Source organism: Oratosquilla oratoria, chromosome 29, assembly GCF_046742065.1.
Source record: "Oratosquilla oratoria isolate Oo_2021 chromosome 29, ASM4674206v1, whole genome shotgun sequence".
Taxonomy (NCBI): Eukaryota; Metazoa; Arthropoda; class Malacostraca; order Stomatopoda; family Squillidae; genus Oratosquilla; species Oratosquilla oratoria.
Window position 1 is genome coordinate 14,949,051 of NC_134805.1, and position 23,896 is coordinate 14,972,946.

At 42.3% G+C, this 23,896-nt stretch overlaps 1 protein-coding gene across 1 annotated transcript in view; it reads right to left on the bottom strand.

Moving 5' to 3' along the window:
• LOC143040619 (D-galactonate transporter) overlaps window positions 1–23,896 on the bottom strand; it is a 98,424-nt gene that overhangs the window by 6,078 nt on the left and 68,450 nt on the right. The window contains exons 9-11 of the mRNA XM_076211778.1: window positions 23,612–23,805; window positions 17,286–17,370; window positions 2,310–2,507 (exon numbers count right to left, since the gene is read on the bottom strand). Coding sequence (XP_076067893.1) covers window positions 2,310–2,507; window positions 17,286–17,370; window positions 23,612–23,805 — 477 coding nt within the window. The remainder of the gene's footprint in view (window positions 1–2,309; window positions 2,508–17,285; window positions 17,371–23,611; window positions 23,806–23,896) is intronic.

Here is a 23,896-nt window from a genome sequence, read left to right on the forward strand (position 1 = left end):
GCATAAAGGAAATTATTAGATGTGTTTGAGAAGTATTGTGAGTGAAAAATGGGGTAAGGAGGAGAATGGGGGATGGAAAGGGAGCTGGCAGGCAGAGCTGATGAAAAAATACTGGGATGATTTAGGCATAAGGGAAGAATTGGGAATATCAAATGTCAACTTAAGAAGTTGGCATATCCACCTTGGTTTCTGGACCAAGCCCTCAGTAAGGCTAGGGCCAACCATTTTAAAAACTTCCGTCCCCTCAAGTTATCACCGCTCCTTTAAGGATACCCAACAAATTCCATACAGTAAAACCATCAGTTCTTCTACCAAGTTGTTTCCTTATGAGCGTCTCACTATTGCCTATCACTATCCTAACACCGAGCGTAAGCAAATTGTGAACGTTCAACAAAAACCGAAGGAAGTAGAGTCACTTGGTGTTTATTGTTTGCCCTGCCAAGATTGTGATTTGGTTTACTTGGGTCAAACCGGGAGAGACTTGAACACTAGATTGGCAGAACATAAAAGGTCAATTAGGTATGGGCAAGAAAATTCGGCTGTATTTCTTTATGTCAAAAATAAGAATCATTCTTTCGACTGGGGTAAGGCCAGATTAGTGTTCAAGTCCCACAGCAGTTTCAGGAGAAAAATAGTTGAATCAGCATTAATTGAGGAATGCCCCAACATTAATATATCTAAAGGGCAGTGGACTCCTGACATTATTTCACGCGCGGCAGTCAGTAGGCTAGTACGGAGCTTACAACCCCCCTTCACCCTCCTCCGCCACCCCATTTGACCCCGCGCCTGAGTAAAGCCATCTGTCCACATTCCTTCTCTTTTCTGTAGCTTTTAAGTCCCCTTTGCCCTCTGTCCTATGTACTTTCCAGAAGAGGGCTACAGTTTATAGCCGAAATATAGGAATCTTCTTTATTCGAAGTTTATTTTCTCCGACTGTGGGTTTCTTGTGTCTCATGACACTAGTTTATATTATGTTTATTTTAGTACTGTTTGTGTGAAAGAATGGGTGTTGCTTTTTGCCAACAAAATTCTTATTGTCTGTCTGGGGTAATATTATGTTATCTTCATGGGAAGGGTTGCCTACAACTGCATCAGTCATCCTGTGAATGTTTGGGAGGAGTCATCCTCCAACCAAATATTCTTAGAGGGGTTTGTTTTGTTTAGTGAATCATCAAGGAACTGCATATATTCAATGTCTGAGGTAGGTGGGTGGTAAAACTATCCAATGTATAGTCCAGCAGCCTTTTATTTGTATTCTTAATAATAAAATTTCCGAGTTCAGATTTAGTTCATTGGCTGGAGTAACTGAGTTCTAACTTTATTACTATCATGACCCCACTGTGTTAACCATTTTGTGTCTTTTTTTTTATATATTGTCATGTTATAGGGAATGTCTGTTGGAATGATCTCATTGTCTTTTATGTCATATTTGAACCAAGTCTCTGCTCTCATAACAATGTCTGGTTCATATGTTTGTATAGTGTGATGAAAGCCAGCTTTTTTGTTAGTAAGGATGAGGGTCCTCAGGGATGATGGGTCTTTGTATTCTATAGAATTCTGTGTAAAAGTAGAGGGGTGTGAATCATGTGCAGGAATAAGAATTTATGAATGTAATATGGAGGGTAATAAGGATTATGAAACAAGAATTAACACTCACTATTGTGAGTTTACTTTGTAGTAGAATGCCGTGGGGAGATGATCGCCCATTTCATAATGTTGGTCAGTCTTGTATGTAGAAGAGGATTTGATGTTTTGTTTTCCCCAGTTTCTATTTAATGCAAATAAAATGGGATGATTTGTGTTCGATAGAAGGAGTGTGGGGGAGAATGCAGATAGTGCTGAAAATCTATTGTTTGTGGAAATGGGTGTTGTGCAATGGAGCTGTAATTTAAGGAACACAGTCCCAGCAGATCCATCAACGACTCTGACCAACCGTTCTATCAAATGCCGCCACGAAGCCTCCTATGCAGCTGACATAATAACAACCACAGTGTACAGATACCTTAATGCAGCGGTCGCACTGGATGGGCCGCTGCCCCAACTTCATTGCACATTTACATATCTGACATGGATTCCTTGGGGCACAAGGGTCAGACATGACCAGAGCCCCTTTGTCACCACATGCCATGAGTAGCAAACCCCTATTGACCAAAACGCTGTTTTTAATTTTGTTTAGCTTTTAACCTGGTAAACCAGAAGTGATGTTCAGGAAGTATGTGCATGTGTTCCTTCGAATTGATTGGGTATTAGTAAATGTGGTATAAGGTGGTGTTTCTAATCAGAAAAAAAAATCAACTTAAATGACTTACTGGTGAGATACATCCCTGGGTACATGAGATAGAGAGCATCACGGTAGGTGAAGTGCTTGGACAGTGGGTCGACCAAGACTGGGATGTTTCCTCCGATGTTGTTCATGATGAACAAGAAGATGGCAATCGAGGTCGACTTGAGCTGAGGCGGGAACACCTCGATGAGGACAGCAAACAGGACACCAAACCACATCTCGGCTGCGGCATGAAATCAGCCCATCAAAGAATTTCATTTTAATGTTGAAACAGGTTGGAACGGGAGTGAAAATATAACATTGGGGTTAAGTGTACAGCAATGAGGATTTGTTGATAGCGTACGGCAAAAGAGGTTAAAATGGTGCCATGACTACCAATTAAATGTTAACTTCAATTCACCGGAAAAAAATCACGTGTTGGACTTGTGATCGACAGCTACTACTCTTCCGGAAGAGAGGTCAGAGCTCATACTGTATATGACCGATCTATGCGTAATGTAACCTTACACGCACACACACACACAACTCCCCGCCCAGGAGGGTTGGAGTAACGACTCGCAGCGCAGCATTACTAAGATTATTTCAGCCCTGGGCGGGATTCGAACTCAGACCGCCGTAGTGGTGTCCGCGAACACTACCAATGCACCGTCGAGTCGCCGTGTGTGTGTGCGCGTGTGTATACACTGATACCCCGCAATTCCGGGGGGGGGGGGGAAGGTGAGGCACCGAGACTCCTAAAAATGTTTATAAAAGCTGATATCAACAGCTTAAACCTTATATATACCCCCAAACTATGACACCAAAACATTCTAATATCATTCCAAATTCATCTTACAACATTATTCTTAAAAATAAACGGATTACAACTACTCATGTCCAGAACCCTTGCATGCCCAAGTGCCGCCCCCCTAAATGCCCCCCCCCCCCTGGCGGTGATGAGTAAAGGTTCTTTGTGACAGACGACGTGAATCTGTCTTTAAAGATGACTTCTGGGTATTTTCATGTTTTTTTTTCTTGTTGAGTGGTTGTTTATTATTTTTCATAATTATTTGTTGTCGACAGGCTGCATAAATGGGGGCTTCCTTTTTGTGTCATTTTGCGAGAAGAAAACGGGGGTGAAGTGGACCTGTTCAGGGTTGTCTGTGACCTCGGGAATGGAAAGACCAGCTACGGGGAGTTTTGCCATTGTATGTTGTAGTCCGTGGAGGGTGCCAGTGATTTGGCACTATTCTGGTGTGGTGAACAGTCCCCTACATGTGCGTCTACGCGACATTTTGGCTTATAGTATCGTCGCTGCAGAAATGGGATGGACAAGGAATGGATATGTTATGTAGAAACAGCTGGCCTTCGGCCTTGTATTACTATTGTGTAGGTAAAGTCCATATTACGCCTGTACTACAAGTATTTGTATATATATACGATAAAAAAACAAAATTCTCCAAAATGTTTCAATGTCACGACGTCCCTAACCGAGTTGAACGGGGATCCGGCAAAAAGGGGACAATCACGGACGCCGTCACACGGGCCATCCCTGTAAGGGTATAAATCGCATATACGCGGTCGCGGGTAGATTGCATCATGAACGTGACCGGCGACCGTGTTCTGTGATTCAGACACCATGCCCGCGGAATCCGACGCAAACAAGAAGAGGCGTCTTCGTCACGTTTGGAATTGGGTTACAGTTAACCGAAAAAATTCAAAAGCTGTTCTACAGGGCAACAAGAACCTATATGCCCAGTTACGGAATGAACATACCCGAGCTTTTCCAGGTCTGTACGGAGCCGTCAAATCCTTCTGTGTCAAGTCGTCTATCCGAGAATTTCATCGAAGGTAACAAGTCCTCCAAGGTAACAAGTCCTCCATGGTAACAAGTCCTCAAAGGTCGCAAGTCCTCAAAGGTCGCAAGTCCTCAGTGGTCGCAAGTCCTCAGTGGTTGCCATGTTCCCTTGAACTGACCAGGAAAAAATGTCCCTTGGGTTCGGCCTCGGCCTCGGGGCGGAACCCCAACACGGGATCCCTATCGTGGGATTAGAGCGCGGAGCGCTGCGGCCGTAGGCCGCTGTTTGCGCAGCCAAGCCCCCGGCGAAGCACGGGATCCCTATCGTGGGATTAGAGCGCGGAGCGCTGCGGCCGTAGGCCGCTGTTTGCGCAGCCAAGCCCCCAGCGAAGCCGGGAAGGGCGAAGCCCGCTGCTTGTCCTCATGAAAGCACAACCTAGGCCCTGCCGAGCCATGTTTCAGTGAGGTTGGGGTCCTTTGCTACTGTAGCGTACGCAAGATGTGTATATAAGGAGCCAGGCTTTGGTCTTCATAGGCAGTTCTCTTCTGTACTTGTAACCAACGGTGCTCGTCCCCAAGCCCACACGGTCATCTTTGCGGTCAGGGCAGCCTCGGTGCCCGACCGCCGACCCAGCCTAGGTCGACACTCGCTCTAACCAGAATAAAATCCAGCAACCCACTTGAGCATCATTCACTTCCTCGTCACCATAGTCCAAGTAACGTTCCCATAATGTTACACCGGCACAATAGCTTAAGTACCGCTCCGGGGCAAAGTGCCGCCCCAGGGCATTTGCCCCCCCCCCCCCCCCCCCCATGTGAGGGCCCTTCTCGCAACTCTCACACTTACTAGGTAAAATTAATCAAGTTATCCCTAATAAGTGCTCAGGCAGGGTCGTTTTCTTTCATGCCATGATCAATCATTAATGTTTTCTATTGACGTATGTCCGTACCTGTGGCGATTGTAATGTAATATAATGTAATGTAATGCGCAATTTATAACTTCGTATTTACTTCTGCGCATCCTACAGCGCAGCAAGCAACCATACGTCAATACGTCGGTGTCACATATCATATGTGGCGCCGATGTCACGATGTATTGGTATATGATCGCTTGTTATGGTGTAGGTTGCGCATAAGTACGCAGCTATAAATTACGCATTACATTACATTATAATACATTACAACCGCTACATACCTCTGAAGAGAAGTTTAAAATTATGTAATTCACACTTTACTGTACTCATTAATAATGAATGTTGACTGAAGATGATGATGAATTAGATGGGCAGTCCTATGAATAACGATGAAGATAAGCAGAGAAGGTCCAACACTGACCAATAGGCAGGAGAAGGGAGGTGGAGTTGTCAGGGAGGAACTCGATCAGGATTCCCCTCGTAATACCCACAGGGTAGCCGCCTGCATTGTCCATGATCAACAAAACTTTAAAATACCGATGTTATTTAGGTATTCCTCGTCATGAGGGTTGAAGCTCCGAAGGAATCAATTAGATGTAAGGACTTGTTGATCCTGGCCATGGCGTCGTGCATCCAATACACGGGAAACATGTTCTTGTTCTTATTCTGGAGGATTCTAGGGGTCACTGACTTGTAGATTAGGCCTGGCTGGAGCCAGCTGCATTGCCACACATAAGAAGAAGCGTGGCTTTGTCCTTCTGCGGCTTGAAACCTTCGTCCTTCATGAGGTACCTTCGGGAAGACATCTTCTTCCAGAAGAAGCCAGTACCGTCCATACTGTACACCTGCTCCGGATGGTACCCGTCCTCATTTGATGAATAAAATTGACAGGCCCCCTTCAAAATTAAGTAAACAAATAAATAAGTAAATAAGTACACGAATAACTAACTAAACTAATAAATGAATACATACAGATTGGATAAATGGAACTCTTCGTCGTCTGTACAACTATACAATTTGTCTAGCTTTCGCCAGACGATTTCTTTGAGTTATGGGGGTACCCTCTGTCCATTAGAAAGTTAAATACATGTGGACACACGGCGTGTTCTGCTGCAATTGTTGTTCATTTGTTCTAGTGACTAATTTTCTAGTCCACTATATTCTTAAGAGCACAGAAACTTCTGGATCATACTATCCCTATTTTGACGAAATAAAACTATATCTATCTTCTAGAGCAAATGTATGAACTGAAATAATTACATCTACATATGGACCCGCTTAGCTAAGGCTCGTTCCACACGAATCGACTTTTCGCCGTGCGCCGTCCACGACACGACGTCGTGTTTTCAAATAACCATGGGTATCTATGGACGCTTTCACACGTGGTCATGGTCGTGACGTGTGAATACGTCCACAGATATCCATGGTTACTTGAGAAGACGACGTTGAGACGTGGACGGCGCACGGCGAAAATCGATGCGTGTAGAACGAGCCTAAACGTTTGCAGCCAAAAATGTAATTTTGGGGTGGGGAGGGGAGGGAGGGGCACACTGTCCATAAATTTGGATATCCGTATTGCACCTAGAGTAGTCTTATACCATACCAGCTGCTTTCCTCCCTTTCCCCTTAACAAGGGGGGGGGGTAGCCAAAGTCACAGACATAAATCCACTTCCACCCCTTTCATCCCCACCCACCCCACTTCCACTCACCACCCCTTCCTCCCTCTTTTCTTGGCTCCTCCTGGATGACGGGTGATCCCTGCATCTCCCCTACTGCCCTGGGTCAGAAGCAATGCAGTAAGACACAGCGCATCCCCAGCAAGGCCCCTTCATTTAATCGGCGACCCCCCCCCCTCCCCGCTCAGTTCCCTCATGCAGAAAAAGAGAAAACGGGGAAAAATCCCTTCTGGCTACGTCAAAATATTATTCATGCATACTCCCTCACCCCCCACTCCCTTCCATGCATCATACGAGGTGATTAGGAGTGCGGGGGTGGAAAGGGAGTTCACAGATAGGGTTGACGAAAGAGTATTGGGATGGTTTGGACACATGGAAAGAATGAGTGAAGATGATGATGCTGATATGGTTTAACGTCACATAATCGGAAGGCTAGGACGGTGCCCCTTACAGAGGGCTTTATAGCGTGGAATTTAATGAACTACGCCATTGGTTCAACTTCGCCGGTGGCAGGATTCGAGCCGTCATCCCATCGACCTTCGCTGCAAGTAACGACGCCCTAACCCGCAGAGATGAAGGGAGTGAACATGAGTGGGCGACCAAGGATGAGATGGATGGATGTGGTAAAAGGGGCATTGGGAATGTCTGTCTAGTCCTGAAAAGTATAACAAATTATGTAAATTGAAAACATTTTATTCAGAACTGCAAGTTTGTTTATTTCTCCACGACAGAGGCCACGATACTCACCAACAGACACTGAAAATACTGCAAAAATAAATATTAAAATAAATGAATAAATAGATAAATGAATAGATAAATATATAAATAAAGCTTAATAGATAAATACATAAAGACAGAAATAATCAATAGATAAACAAACAAACAAAAATAAAACAATAAAAAATAAAAACAAAGAAATAAAGAAACGAACAACAAAAACTTGACAAATAAACAAATACACTAATCAGAAAAGATGCCGATTCACTTTCCCACAATCTCCCAAACTCCCGCGGAACTCCTTCGACGACTAGAATCTTTAGGCGGCCCATAAAGGTAGGCGCACACTTGTCCGCATCGTATGGACGGCACGCATCGTACGCATCGGATTTTAGTATTCTTTACATTATTTCAAATGGGTCTGCGCGCATTTGACCGCATCGTACGCATCGGACATCGGCAATGCCGACGAGAATCCCCGAAAGAGCATTCAATCCGATGCGTACGAACGATGCGGATGGCCTCTACGGCATTTGTCGGCAATTGTGCGACCCCATCGTCAGTTGCAGCCAGAGCGCCGTCGCGGTCGGATGCAAACCTTCTTCTTTGGTATTTATTTTATTTTTTCTGTTTGCATAGCTATGCTTTGCTTGTACATAATATATAATGTTATATCAACTCACTGACTGTTTTTAGATATGTTCCTAAATTTTTATCCTATCTAACTGGTAAATTACCTACTCGAACCTATATTGACCTCCTTTACCTTCTCTATCACATTTCACATTGTTGTGAATCCATGTTTTCCTTTTTTTAACTTTCTGTTCTTCTTCTGCCAGCAAACAGCTAACCACTACAATTTCTTCCTCTTCACTATCACTGTTCAACATTACACAACTTTATACACTAGAAAGATATGGAGTATGTCCTTCCAGAGAGAGCTCAGCTTCACAACTGCGGATGGTGAATGGTCCAATGCCGACAATGTGCGCAGAAAATCCGATCCGTCCGATGCGTGCCGTCCGTACGATGCGGACCAATGTGCGCAGACCCCAAAAACAATCCGATGAGTACGATGCGTGCCGTCCGTACGATGCGGACAAGTGTGCGCCTACCTTAATCCTTCGGAGTTATTTGAGAAGGCAGGGAATGATGCGCTCAAGGTGTCTCCCCACTAAGCGAGCCTGCGCATGCGTCTGCGGTCAGGTCTCCCCACTAAGCGGACATGAGGGATATTCTTGTGCACACAACAATCACAACAGACACAATGAATACATTAGAAACTGCAGTGGAGAAACAAGGTCTACAGAACACAGATCACACTCTGGGCAGGACATCTAGCCTGAATACACTTGGGAATACTGTCGGTGCAGTTTATGTACGCAGCAAAGGGATTCTGAGTATTCTCGACGTGTAAGTCGGAATATGTATACAAATGATTTACCTTTGTTATGTGTTAAATAGTAGTTCCGTTGCTTAAGCCACGAGATTTATCATCTCCAGGAAGAAATGAAAGTCATCGAAAAGCGTCTACAGAAAGTGTGGGACCAATACCATCATTTGGAGGGGCTATGTTCATGCATGTTTACTTGTAGGTCATGTGAGGAGAGAGTTAACTAGTTTAGGTCAAGTGACCTAACTTTATATGAGGATTGCCAGTATAATTTACCTATGAAAAGGGCTTATGATTTGAATGTTAGTTCTTTTGAGCACAAAGCGAGGAGTAAGAGAATTCGGTTCGATAATCATTATGATGAAGATTGCGCAAACTTTGTGTAGGTCCACAACAAGAACAGTAGCAAGAGCTCACCAGAGGGGATCACTCAAATCAAAAGAAAAAGAAGTGGTGACGAACTACTGGCTTAGAAGGCCAAAAGGATTTGTAGAAAGTGTCTTACCAAGAGAGATCTATTCAGAAGTTTCCCAAAGGAAGGGAAAGAATATTCCTCACGTTCTGAAGATGACTTGGATGAGGTCATTTCTTGCATCCATTTGTTATTCTCTTCAGACAACACAACAGTAACCATCGTCAGCAAACCAATTGATAGTGAAGAAAGTAGTATAAATTCTGGTACTGAGGATACGAGTATAATAGAAAGTATAAGGAATCTATTTCTATTAAACTTACCGAGTGAGATCAATCCTGCCAGAAAGGAGCGAGATAGACTTCCTTCTTGGATACGGATAGTTCTTGGGCATGAAAGACAACGATCATGGTTCCCAATAAAGTATAACATAAAACGGACCAATCGCTCCCAAAATAAGAAATCCCTCGTCAACGACCTCACCTTAGCAGCTATGCGAAATCTGTATGAATCAGAAAGATTAAAACTGAACTTATATAATTCAGAAAAGAATATCAATGGACTCCAGTACCTGGCTAAGGAAATCCATCATTCCCACGAAGACAATACTAATGACGATGAAGTGATTGAAAGTGTTAAGAATCTCTTCTTGGCCAAAGACAGACACCATTCCCGTACAGAAAGTATCGCTGTCGAAGAAATACTAGAGGATGTTCAAAATCTCTTTTGGGCGAATGACAGACACCGTTCCTTTGAAGAAAGTATCACCGATGAAAATACACTTGAAGATATTAAAAATCTTTTCGTGGCTGATAAGAGACATCATATCCGCGAAGACAGCATGAAGGAAGACGTGCTAGAAGCCGTTAAGAATCTCTTCTAGGAAGAAGACAATCTTTACTCCTTTGAAGAAAATGTCAATGAAGAAGAAATACTGGAATCCATTAAAGATCTCTTCGAGTTGTGTCAGAGGAAGTCTGTCTACGAAAGGAAAGAGCGGGAGCGGTTCCCCTCCTGGATACCGCTGAAACTGGGCTACGAGAGACAAAGGTCCTGGTTCCCGATCAAATTCAAAACGAGGAGGAAAATTTACTCCAAACAAAAAAGGATCATTGTGCCCAGGCTCCTCCGCTGATCAGGTGCTCAAGATAGTAGGAGTCGGGGGTAATGGTAATTGGCTGAAATAATGGTAATAGGCTAAGTTGATAATAGTAGACTAAATTAATGATTGCAGACTAAGGTAATGGTAATAGGCTATAATGATGGTAATGGTGAAAGTTAAATACTGGTAACTGACTTCGTTAATCATTCAAGGTTGGCCCTTCTGGGGTTTACCCTCAGCTGAATAACACTCTTTGACGACAACCATAATAAGATGTATATATATGATGATGAAGACTTCAACGGGAGTGGCCCAGTGGCCTGTGAACCCAGAGCCCTTACATGCCTGAGTGACACCCCCACCAACCCCCGTAAAGTGTCGTGTCTCCCCGGGACAAAGTTTTCAGTGACGTCCCCCCCTCCCCCTTTCCCATATCCACCTTCCCTTCCAGCCTGTTTTAGCTATTAATTGGCTTGCGAAGTAATTAAACGGATTTTAAATTTTTTATTTAATGTTCCTATTGCAGAAAGGATAAGGGAGAAAATATTTCACATTCTGTTGATTCTAACGCAAAATTCGTCGATTACGGTAAAATATTCAGGGCTCCTTTGACCTTTTTTTATTATGATTATTTTGTCAGCCTTGTGGGTGGCATGCCCAGGCTAGAATTGCTGCCCCTCCCCCTAAACGTGCCCCCCCCCCATGTGAGGGCCCTGTGTGAACCTCTGGTACATTTAAGAACTTAAGATCATAAGAATGAAGGAGACTGCAAAAGACAATAAGGCCTACACAAGGCAGTTCCATATCCATCACCACCTATCATCCCCATCCATAAAGTTGTCTAACAGTTTCTTAAAACAACTGATAGTTTCATTGCTCACTACATGGTTACTAAGTCTATTCCATTCGTTGACCACCTAATTCTTGCCTATTTCCTTCTTAAATCTAAATTTGTCCAGTTCAACTCCATTACTGCAAGTCCTTCCCTGTTGTTTTAATATGATGACCTTGTTTGCATCACCCATGTTAAAGCCTTTGATTCACTTGAACACCTCTATTAGATCACTCCGCACTCTGCGTCTTTCCAGAGAGTGTAAGTTAAGGTGCCTAAGCCTTTCCTCGTAAGGCAAATTTCTGAGTCCATGTATCATTTTGGTCATTTTACTCTGTATTGATTCTAGTAAATTTATGTCCATTCTATAGGACGGAGACCAAAACTGTACCGCATAGTCAAGGATGGGTCTAACTAACGCTAGATAGTTTGATAATTACCTCTGCACTTCCATTCGTTACCGTCCTAGCAATGAAACCTGTTGGCTTTATTCCTGGCGCTAATGTACTGTCTCCTGGTTTTAAGGTCCGGACTCACTAGAACTCCCAAGTCTCTCTCGCACTCATTTTTCTCTAAAAGCGTGTTATCTAAGCTGTATCTATTTTCGGGGTTGTGTAGCACAACGTTTAACACGCTACACTTAGAGATATTGAAGGTAATTTTGTTCGGTGCGATTAATTTTCACTCAACGATGATCATTTATGGCTTAGGGATGATCGTCAAGCGATTTTCTAGAGCAATAATTCTTTGTTTTCGAATGAGGCTGTTTTGCTTCGAGCGACTGCCGCTAGAGTCGTTAAAAACAAAGAATTAGTTATCTAGACAATCGTTTGACGAGCATCGTTGCGATTCTTTGACTACTCATTTATAGTGCGTATTTGATTTCGATTTGATACTATTTTTGTTTTGATTAATGTATTATATTTTATTCATATTGTTATTAAAATTTCAGGATAGAAAGTGCTTACTTTACAGCAAACATAATCCAAATATAGAAAAATTAAAAGACCTATTGGCCGCGAAATCCTGGGATATAATTTCACATATACTCACGAAAAACAAAAAAACAAAAATCCGCGATGTACCGCATCCGCGAAAAGTGAACCGTGATATTGCGAGGGATGACTGCACAGCCATCCCCCTTGTACAATTCATTCACTAAGCTTAGAAGTGGCGCTCCTCGACATCAATCTCCTCCTTCTTCTCCCTCTTCCCCTTCCCACTCAGCAGGACGTCCCGACTTTGAGACGATCTCAAAGCTGCCCAGTGTAGGCCTTATGGTTCCTTGCAGTCTCCTTCATTCTTATGTTCTTATTAAGGCATCTTAATTCCCTGGCTGCCTACTGTACATATATAAGCCCATGTTTCCTGTGTAAGATAGTCAACTGTGTATCATGTAACTATGTAAGACTAATTTATTCTGAATATGACTCCTAGTAGGAAACGTCATTAAAAAATGGATGACTTTGGATGACTTGTTTTTATTCATCCTCCTGAAGCAAGATCTACAGTCAGAAGAATTCAGAACACTGTTAAAAACAACAGCAAAAGATTTTTAATTAACTTTTTCCGTGAGCTCTCAAGCTTTCGAAAAGTAGATTTCTGGTAGGGGGAGAGCGAGTAAATCAAATTTCCAAAACTCATAGGAAACAAAAGTTATAACGAGCACAAAAAAGCAGCACACAGTAAACAAAATACAAGAAATTAACACAAAAAATACGGCAAAAAACAAAATACAAATAGAACAAATCAAATATCAAAACGTTTTGCAGATCCTTCTGCATCCTCAGTTGAAGTGAAGGAAAAGGAAAAGGGAGCATATTTTAAATGAAAATAAAAGCACGTGGAGAAGTCACTGTGTTGAAACTGGGGGAGGTCACACGTTTGCACGGAACACTGGGAGATATCACAGGTTAGCATAAACGGTACTTGGAGAGGTCACTCCCGGGTTCGGCGCCAATCTGCTTCTCAGTCTTTGAGAACGACGTATGGCAGGAGGTTCTTCCCTTTAGCGGGGAATAGGAGATCTCTGTGGAGGAGACTCCGATTTCTTGGGGTTGTCCATCTGGCTCCTCCGAACAGGTTTCATGCTAGGGAGGAGGGCGAAGTCATTTACTTGCCTATTAATAGCAGGTTGCAGCTCCTTTATCTACATGGCTTCCATATATATATATGTGTGTGTGTGTGTGTGTGTGTGTGGATCCCTGGCGACCGGCATGGTTCCAGCACAGGGTGTCGTGAAGCGTCTAGTGCGGTAATGTTGTATCCCTGTGTATACCTTTGTAGGTATGGGGTTGTGGCCACCGGTGTATACCAGTGGTAGGTATGGGGTGTGGGCGAACCGCTCGCCACCAGTTGTATACCAGTGTGGTACGTTATGGTATGTAGTTGTGGCCACCGCGAGCCACCAGTTGTATACCATTGTATACCGTTATGGTATGGTTGAGTAACCGTTATATATGGTGTGGGTGAGAGCACCGCTGGACACCAGTTGTATACCTGGTGTATACCAGTGTATACCGTTATGATATGGTTGAGTAACCGTTATATATGGTGTGGGTGAGAGCACCGCTGGACACCAGTTGTATACCTGGTGTATACCAGTGTATACCGTTATGGTATGGTTGATGTAGGAGCACCGCTCGCCACTAGTTGTATCCCAGTGTATACCAGTGTAGTACGGTTGAATAACCGTTAAAATATGGTGTGGGTGAGAGCACCGCTGGACACCAGTTGTATACCTGGTGTATACCAGTGTATACCGTTATGATATGGTTGAGTAACCGTTATATATGGTGTGGGTGAGAGCACCGCTGGACACCAGTTGTATACCTGGTGTATACCAGTGTATACCGTTATGGTATGGTTGAGTAACCGTTATATATGGTGTGGGTGAGAGCACCGCTGGACACCAGTTGTATACCTTTGTAGGTACGTGGGAGCACCGCTGGACACCAGTGTATACCGTTATGGTATGGTTGAGTAACCGTTATATATGGTTACGTAGGGAAGTCTTAATGTGGCGAGATAGACTCCAAAGCGGGAGCTTTCTATTTATTTTAAACAAGACATTGATGTTAAACTACAAATTGGATGCCCCTTGGGGCTAAATACAATAAGTGCCAGGCCTTGACCTAGGGCACGATAGCTCTGACCTCCGGCCGGTAGGTTCGTGACCTACCCAGCCTCTGGCAGTAGGTTCTTCACCTACTCCAGCTCTGGCAACATTACATGGATGTCATAGAATATATAGGGTTAGAAGGGTTGCTGTAAGCAAAGGCGTTAGTCTCGTTAATCTATGGATTGGGGACGGTTTAGATATATAAGGGTTAGTTGTATAATTGGTGGATATTGTTAGGTATATTATATCTATGTTAGTTTATGCGTAATACACTAGGGCAGTTATAATAAAAGGATTTATGATACGTTAGTCTGGTGACACTAGGTATCTATACTTGTTTGTCTTCAAATTGTGCTGTGTTAGGGGTGCATGTCGTGGGAAATGCAAGGTAAGCAAGAGGAAGTCTCGCTCTGTTGCAAGCATGTGGATCACGTGCGTGGTGGGTGATGGTTAGTAATGGTGATGGATACAATGTAGCGTTAAGACGCATGTCTTGCCTTCCTCTTAGTTTAGTGGTTGAAAGCATTGGTTGATCCTCTTGCTTACAGACCCGCCACTGGCTAGCCTTTGGACGAAAAAAGGAAGCCGCATGCATAAGTTTTCCTCGCCAGTACACTGCCCCTCCGTCACCAAGATTCCTGTCTGCGTCCCCGTGGCCACACACGGTATTTGGGGATTTGCGGTCCTCGGCTAAATGGAACTGTATCGGGGAGCAACAAGTTGGTTTGTGCAGGCACGTCGGCGTACAAACACGCCCTGTCTCTCCACCAGCCCTTGCCCCATTGTCTTAAGGGCAGCTCTTGGGTGGGCGAAGACCACAGGAGTCAACCCCGAACGAAAAAAAATGCAGTGGTGACCTGCTAGTGACGGGTGTCGAGACACCGACGTCCCGGCAGTCTCCTGCAACACTCCACAGCGGCTGGTCGTCTTGGACTGCCCCCTGCCACTAGCCCAACTTTGAAGTGTCAAGATAGTGGGCTGAAGTTTCTTGCGCCCTCCCCCGACTGTAAGCATCTCTTGCACAAGTTTCTCTTCACGACCCTTATTCTTCTACTACACCTCTTCTTTCCGCTTTTCATTTTTCCTCTCATCTTAAATACGGAGTCAGGGCGGTAGGAGCGGGTCTGGAGGTGGTCGCTGCCAAGCCGGGACTAGGAGTTAGCGGCTTCCTTCGGCAGCTCCCAGGGTGATTGGGCGGCCCTCTTTAGGATGCGCACCGCCCATCCCGCATGGGGAGGGGTCTAAAAAAGGTGACCTAAACATTGCCTGTCTCCGACACATTCACGAGTAGGTAGCCGAGCCTACCGTGTCTCCCACTCAACTCGGTCGAAACAATAGTAGACCTGTTATCCCAACAAAGCTAATCCCTATAACCTGGAATGGTAGAACTGCTCGACAGTGACGACACCCTACCACAAAGAAGAACTGCACTAATTGCTCATGAACTGCAGAAATATAATATTGACATTGCAGTTATTACTGAATCAAAATTCTCTTGTGAATGGTCACTGACAGAAGACAGAGAAGACTGCCCCTACTTCTAGAAGGGCATTCCAGATGACAGAATATGAATACAAGGTGTAGCGTTTACTATCAGGACTTCTCTCCTCCGTCATATACCAACAACTCCAGTAAGAAAAACTGAGAGGCCCATACTATGGTGGATTCCACCAACAAACTCATCTTTATGGGTGATTTCAATGCCCAGGTTGGCACCGACTATCAACACTGGGAAAAAGTCCTCAGCCGCCATGGCACTGGCAATTACAACCCAAATGGTCTCCGACTCCTCAGCTTCTGTTCAGAACATGCGCTGGTCATAACCAACACCATGTTTCAGCTCCGCGATATGCACAAAACAAAGGATTACAAAGGATTACAAAGGCGGAGCATGCCGACAGGAGACCTTTTGATCCATATCTATGTCGGATGCGAAAAAAAATCATATCAATAATAACATAATAAATAAAAACTATAATAATGTAAATAACAAATAAAATACATAAATAAATGCATAGGTATAGTTAAATAATAAACAAACAGGTAAATAGTAAATAATAATAAATTGACATATAACTAATAATAAATGAAAATCAGACAGACAAATGATAACAAAACAAAAACAAATAATATAAGATAAATTATAATCATTACAGGATCTTACTTAGGTATTTATCTAAATGATTCTTAAAGCTTCGAACTGAACTACATTGCACTACCTGTGCAGGAAGTTTATTCCATTCATTAACTACATGGTTGGCAAAGTTGTTTCTACCTACTTCCAAATTGAATCTATTTCCGGACAGTTTGAGATCATTGTTTCTTCTCTGATTCTCATTCAATGTGAAAATTTTGTCACTTTTGATGTTGTCAATTCCCTTTAAAATCTTAGATACATCTGCGATCTAAGCAATTGCATCTCCTCGACGTCATCATCACCCGCCAACATGACATAAAGGACGTTTTCATCACACGTGCAATACGGGGTGCAAATGGAGAGACAGATCATTGTCTCGTGTGTACTAAATTAAACCTTAGGATATGCCCAACAACAAGCACGTCATTGTGTGCCACCCAAACTTAAACGCACTCCAAGACGCTGACACTCGTGGTACTCTCCAAAGCGAGCTTGAGAGGGATCTAATTGTATCACCCAACAATCTCTCAATCATGAAAGACTTTCACAGAATATGGGAGTATGCATGCAGCACCACCTTAGCTACTTCTTGAAGAATCCTTGGTAATAGCAAAAAGAGGAACAGAAACTTGTTCATTGAACAGGTTACTGACATCCACAAACTTCTTGAAGAGAAAAACAAAGCCTATATAATATATCTAATCTATCCCACCCTTACATATCGCATGAAGTTCACAGAACTTCACTTAACACGAAATAAGATTTATGAAAAAAATTCTGCAACACCAAACTTGCAAGTAGGACAGATCAACAGTAAGTCCTATATCTGGACAACAGTAAAAAAATATATATATACTTGTGCCAAAATAAAAATTCTACATATTGAATAGCTTTAAAAAACAGGAAGGTTGAATCTTACCAAAGAGGTAGGCGGCAAAGAGGCAGTAAAAAGCCTGGGGTGGTGGGAAGTAGAGGACTCCTGCTGCCAATGGTGTTGCTAGTAACTGTGGGGAAGGATAACTGTTGGTGAGTGATAGGCATGAATTTGTGTAAAAGTGGCAGTTGCGTAAAAGTGGCAGTTGCTGACAAGTCTATTGAAATAAACACCACAAGTGAGGATGGAGCTTTTATTAGTACAATGTTTTGCTTGTTACAGCTTTTTAAAGTACATAGCTGTAACACACATGAATGAGATTAAAGAAGAGGAATGGGGGTAATGGGGGGAGGGAGGAAGGGAGAGAGGTCACTGAATACTAGGAAAGGTTAAGGAGAAGGTGGACCAAATGTCTGGGAACAGGAAAGGCTAAGGATGAAATGAAATAATTGACTGGGGGTATGACATTAACTCACAACCAAGGAACAGAAAAATAAAGAAAATAAATTGGGTGAGCAATTGTCTAGTGAGCATGAGAGGAAAAAAGAGAGTTTGGAGGGTAACTAGCGATAGCTTAAAATTTTGTTGGCTATGGGTATTAAAGGAATCAGGCGGGGTGAGATACTGAACATGCCCTTATTGTTCAACTGTGTTGGTTCCTTACATGATGGCTGCATGAGCCCAATAAGATTTGTAGAAAATGTTTGGATGATGACATTAGGAGAAGGCATCATAACTATGTAATTTATTTTATTGTGGAGCAACAAATATACAAAATATATCGGGTGTATTTACCTAGTTGTCATGTGTGGGGTTAGACCAATACTCATAGGGTCCCATCTCTTTTCCTCCATTTGTTAAACCTTGCTTTCAACTTTTTTACAGGCTTGGCTTAGAATATTTTCATTAAACTTATTCCACAAGTATACACTTTTATGTGGAAAGCTGTATTTCTTGACATCTTACATGTTTGTTTTTTCAGTTTTTTACTGTCCTCTTGTTGATCTTTCTTCTTGTATTGGTAGTCCTTTTCTATTTACTTTCTCTAAAGCTGTTTCCAGTTTAAATATTGTTATCATGTCGCCTCTCTCTCTTTGTTCATCCAATGAGGGAAGTCCTAGTTTCTTCAATTTTTCCTTATGTATCTTGTTGTCTTGACCAGGGATCATCTTGGTTTCCACATTTTGTATTCACTCAATTATTCTTTTATCTTTAAAGGTCAGATATCAACAGATATACCATTCGCTAAAAATCATCGTATTGCTCGAAAAAGTACTTTTTAAAAGCATACAAATAAAGTTTTTACCTATTACAGAAGAATTTATTCAGAAAATTCACTTTTAATTGCGCCTCGCATACCACTTTTCCGAAGTCTAGATATTCAGAATAACAATATTGTTTGTTTGGCAACTGTGACGTCATGAACGCGGAATTCCCCGAACCTTTCCCGAAGCGCACGGGAATAGCAGACGATGTTTCGAATAGCAGACGACGCAATGAAATGAAGACAAAACTGTTTTTTGCCAAATTTGATAAGATGTAGATGGTGGAATTATGTAGAATACTGTCAGTATGTTTTTTTATGTACATTAAACTGTAAATACAAAAAGTTATGGAAGTCTTGATATCTGACCTCTAAAGGTCAGATATCAAGACTTCCATATTGTTATTCTGAATATCTAGACTTCGGAAAAGTGGTATGCGAGGCGCAATCAAAAGTGAATTTTCTGAATAAATTCTTCTGTAATAGGTAAAAACTTTATTTGTATGCTTTTAAAAAGTACTTTTTCGATGATTTTTAGTGAATGGTATATCTGTTGATATCTGACCTTTAAGTATGGTGGCCCCATCACCACTGCATAGTCCAGTCTGAGCTGTATCAAGCTTTCAATGATTTTCTTCATATCCTCAACCATGAAATGAAATGCCACTCTCATTATATTTTTCAACAGTTAATTTCCTTATATTTATAACCACAGGGAAAAGTGTGACACAAAGTATATTTCTTTGCTGAATGCTGTCTTCAAATGGACAAACTTCAGACAGAGCACTCCCAATTTGCACCCATAAGAAATAAGTTAAAAATTGTTGTATAGAAATAGGGAGTTGGCCATGACCAAGCCATGTCATATGCTTTCACCATATAAAAAATTACAGTAACGTGGTGTTGTTTATTTTCTAATGATTCACAAGTAGAAGATTCCCGGGACAAGAGAGCATCAGACGTGGACTGCATTTTCCAACAATTTACAAATGCAAGAGGTTAAAGAGATGGGGTGATAAATGGTTGTCAACTGATGGTCTTTTTCAGGATTTAGGATAGGGTTGGTTACAGAAACACCCTAAGAATAGGGAAAGTCACTGGTATTCCAATAAAGTGGAAGAATTTTAATAAAATGGAATAAGCTCTATCAGACATGTGGTGTACAAAGGCATATGGAGTGTCATCAAGGCCTGGCAACAAATCACTGCACTGTGATAGAGTTATCTTTAATTCTGAGATGGAAGAGGGGACATTATAAGATTTACCCTTAGTGAAGACAAAACTAGTTCCCCATGATTCCAAGTGGCAATGATAGTGTTCTAAGAGCAATATTCCCTCTAATTTTTTGCTATGAATGTGCACAGAAATTTGCTTGTGTGCAAACTTTGCCTTCTCTGAAAAGTATGTATTTACCTAGTTGTATTTTACGGGAAGGGGAGCTATGCTTGTGGTGTCCTGCCTTTGTATCTCGTAGTGTCTAGTTTATTTTTAAACTCATGAATGGTTTTTGTGCATACTATGTGCGCAGCCATGGCAGCAAAGTCTTTTTGTTTGCAATGGAAGCACTAAAGTTAGAAGAGGGAAAAAACAATTATTGGTTTGATGGTTGGCAAGTTACCATACTTTTAGAGAATTTGTAAGTTGATTTTTGGGTGGAACTTCTTTAATGAAATTATTTTAATATCATTTGAAAACCTTGTGTGCACACATTTTTTCTTTATGTGCACTAGTTGTAAAACATGTGCATGCACACATGCACACAGCTTAGAGGGAATGTTGTCCAAGAGTACGGGAAAGTGGTCACTGCCATATGAATTTTATGAAACCTACCAATTAAAATCTAAAAGAGTGTTAGAAGAGCTGAGAGAAACATCAATGGCCACAAACTACCAGTTTAACTATGAGAATAAGTTGTATCCCCTGAATTTAGAATCCTTCACTCCTCATCCTCTATAAAAGAAGCAAGCACCTCTGGGGTTGATTGTACTGTCTCTCCACAGCTGGTGGCAACAATCAAAGTCTCTCAGTAAAAGAAAAGGAGAGGGAAGGTCTTGTACAAGGCGGTTGACATCGTTCCTCTCCATAGAAAAGTGAGTGGAAGATAAATACTGCAAACCATATCGGAACAGTTTAAAAATATTTTCACTGCTACATCCTGTAGTGGAAGTTGAAGTTTGAGAATAGTTTGAGGTATATTGTTATGAAACAGAATTGCAGTGCCGCCATGGTGGCCCTGCCCTAAATTGAGATTAGAATAAAATACATGATATCTGGAAGGAGCAGAAGGAACTAAGTATCTCACCATTGTCACTTGGAAATAGACACACACTGGAGAAAAATGTGAATGTGACAGGAGACTCAGCTCTTCCTGGGAAGCATGCAAACTGCAAAACTCCACTGGAGGAATATGAACAGAATTATTTTGAGGGGGTTTTCAGGGGAGTCCTAGGGTAGAGTATCGCTTTGCCAATTAGGTATTTTTCTCAATTGATGAGGTTTATCTAGTTTTGAATCACTTGTAGAGCCAGTAATCTTAGAATGAGGGCCTGGTGCAATCATACGAATCTGTACATGGGTTTTTATATCCAGCTCAGGACAATCTAATGACCCCAAAGGTATTTTTCTTGGGGAAACGACTGTTGAGTCAAGAGATTCAGCAGATCCTTGGCAGCATTTCTGGTGGAGCAGAGAAGGAACTGTGGGAGATTTCTTTGTTGAAGAATGTGTCTGTTGTGGTTTAACATCCTTGGTATATGTTCTTGGCTGAGGATCCCTGGGAGCACGGACTTCAGCAATATGGACTTCTGTACAGAAAGTCTGTGATGTTGTTGCTGAAGATACAGAGGAGGGCTTTGCTAATGTTGCAGTAGGGGGTTTTGATGAAGATGCAGTGGAGGGCTTTGTTGAAGATACAATGAAGGACTTTGAAAATGCAATGGAAGGCTTATCTGTGTAATTTGGCTGCCTCCCTTATAAGGGGGAAAAAGCTCTTGGTATATAGATTGATACATCTATCTACATACTAAGAGTTTTCCCCTTTATATAGGAGGTAGCCAAGTCAAAGGCACATACCTACTCCCACCCGTTCCACTCCCATCCACCACCCTTTCCCCCCCTCTCATCTTAGCTCCTCATGGATGATGGGTCATCCCTATATCCCACCCACTGCCCTGGGTCAGGAGCATTTTAGCAAGACACAGCACATCCACAGCAAGGCTGTTCCATTTAATTGGTGACCCCTCCTCTTTGTCCTCTCATGCAGAAAAAGAGAAGATGGGGGAAAACCCCTTTGAGCTGCTTCAAAATATCATTCACACATAAGTAGCCCCTACCTCCCCATCCCCTGACCTCTCCCTTCCTTGCATAACAGAGTCATCTATACCAGCAGATGACCAAGGATGAGATGGATGGATGGGGTGAAGGGGGCTGTGAGCAAGAAGGGAATGTCTGTTGAGCAAGGAAAGGAGAAGGCAGGAGATAAGAGATGGCTGGAGAGTGACTGTATTTACAATTAGGTAAATAAAGTCACTCTCTACTTATCCTTATCCCCTGCCTTCTCCCTTCCTTCCATCCTCTAGCCTTTTACATCTCATCACCTTGCTTTTACCCACATTTACCTTCAACTTTCTCATATTGCATACCTTCTCAAACTCTGTCACTAACACCCTTAATCCCCCCTCTGACTCTATCACAAGCACAGTGTCATCAGCAAACAACAACTGGCTCAACTCCCACTTTTCTCTATTTTCTTTAACCATCTCCAGTCCCCTGCCCATTACCCTCACCTTTACCTCCTGCACCACCCCATCTGTGTACACCTTGAACAGCCATAGTGACATGACATATCCTTGATGCAGTCCCAACCCCACCACTCACCATTCACTCTTTCCATTTTCTATTCTAATACAGGCTCTACTCTTGACTGCTTTTAATATCTTTCCTCCAATCCCATATATCTGCAAAACCACACACAGTGCCTTCCTGTCTACCCTGTTGTAAGCCTCTTCTAAATCTATAAAGACCCAAAAAGCATCCTTACCATTTCCTAAAGCTTTTTCACATAGCTGCCTTACCGCAAAAATCTGATTCATGCATTCCCTACCTTTCGTAAACCCACACTGTTCCCCACCAATTATTCCCTATGTTCCCCTCCTAATCCTCTCAATTAAAATCCTCCCATATGTCTTCCCAACTACTTTCAACAAACTGATCCCTCTGAAACTACTGCACTCATGTTTGTTCCCTTTTCCATTGCAAAGATGAACTATACATGCACTCCACCAGTCCTCCAGCACTCTACCCTCTCTTAGACACATATCAAACCTCACTAGCCAGTCCACTATTACTGTACCTTCCTTTTTCAGACACTCTGCATGATACCCATCTTACCCAGATGCTTTATCTGTTCTCATCATCTTCAGAGCTACTTGCATCTCATCTTTTCTTATTTCTCCTCCATTTTCCTCTCCCATCACCATCATTTTCTTATTACTTCCCACTGCTACCACAAATCCCTCCCTATCCTCTTTCACATTCAACAGTTCTCTAAAATATTCTGTACATCTTTCCCTTACCACCTTCTCTTCCATTAAGATCTGTCCATCTGAGCTATCACGCATGCATTATATATAAATCTATTAAGAACTACATGAGTACTTGACAAATGTTAGTAAACTTTAAGTGTACTACTCATTTAATTTCCCTTGAATATTACGTAGTATTTCTCATTTTATTTTTGTAATATACTTTCCCTACTCATCATGGTTGTTTTATAGAGGAAGGCCATGTTAGAACCGTGTCTTGCTTTTCCACCTTCAATTTGTTACAATGTCTCAACATTATTAGGAATTATAACGGCTTTGGCAAGAATAATATAATCTAAATAAAGCTATAGAAATAATAGAAAATCCACATATGTTCAGTACTAGTAGCATCATTGCCATGGTGCGGCAATCACCGTTTTTCCAGATGTGACAAAAATGTTTGGAAAAGATTATGCAATGTATAACCATGCTTACAAAATGCAATATATGAGCATGGCACCATAAGAATAGCAATAGTAATAACAATGACAACAAAAGTTTTCCAAATGTCAAATACTACTTACCTGACTCCCAGCCAGTACGTAGAGACGTGATGGAAGCCCTAAGTGTATGACGAGCTTGTCAGAAACAAGACCACCCACAGCTACACCTAGAGACCCACCCACAATGGACACCACCGTCACCCACAAACCCAGATCAAAGTCGGGAAAGTAGGTGGTGAAGTACAGTTGTGTGTTGTACGCCCAGCAGAATCCAGCTGTGGATAAAGACTTTCTTTAGAAATACACAAAACAAGAAGTAATAGTTAAAAGGTGGGCAATGGAGGGAGTACATACTTTCTTTGAGTG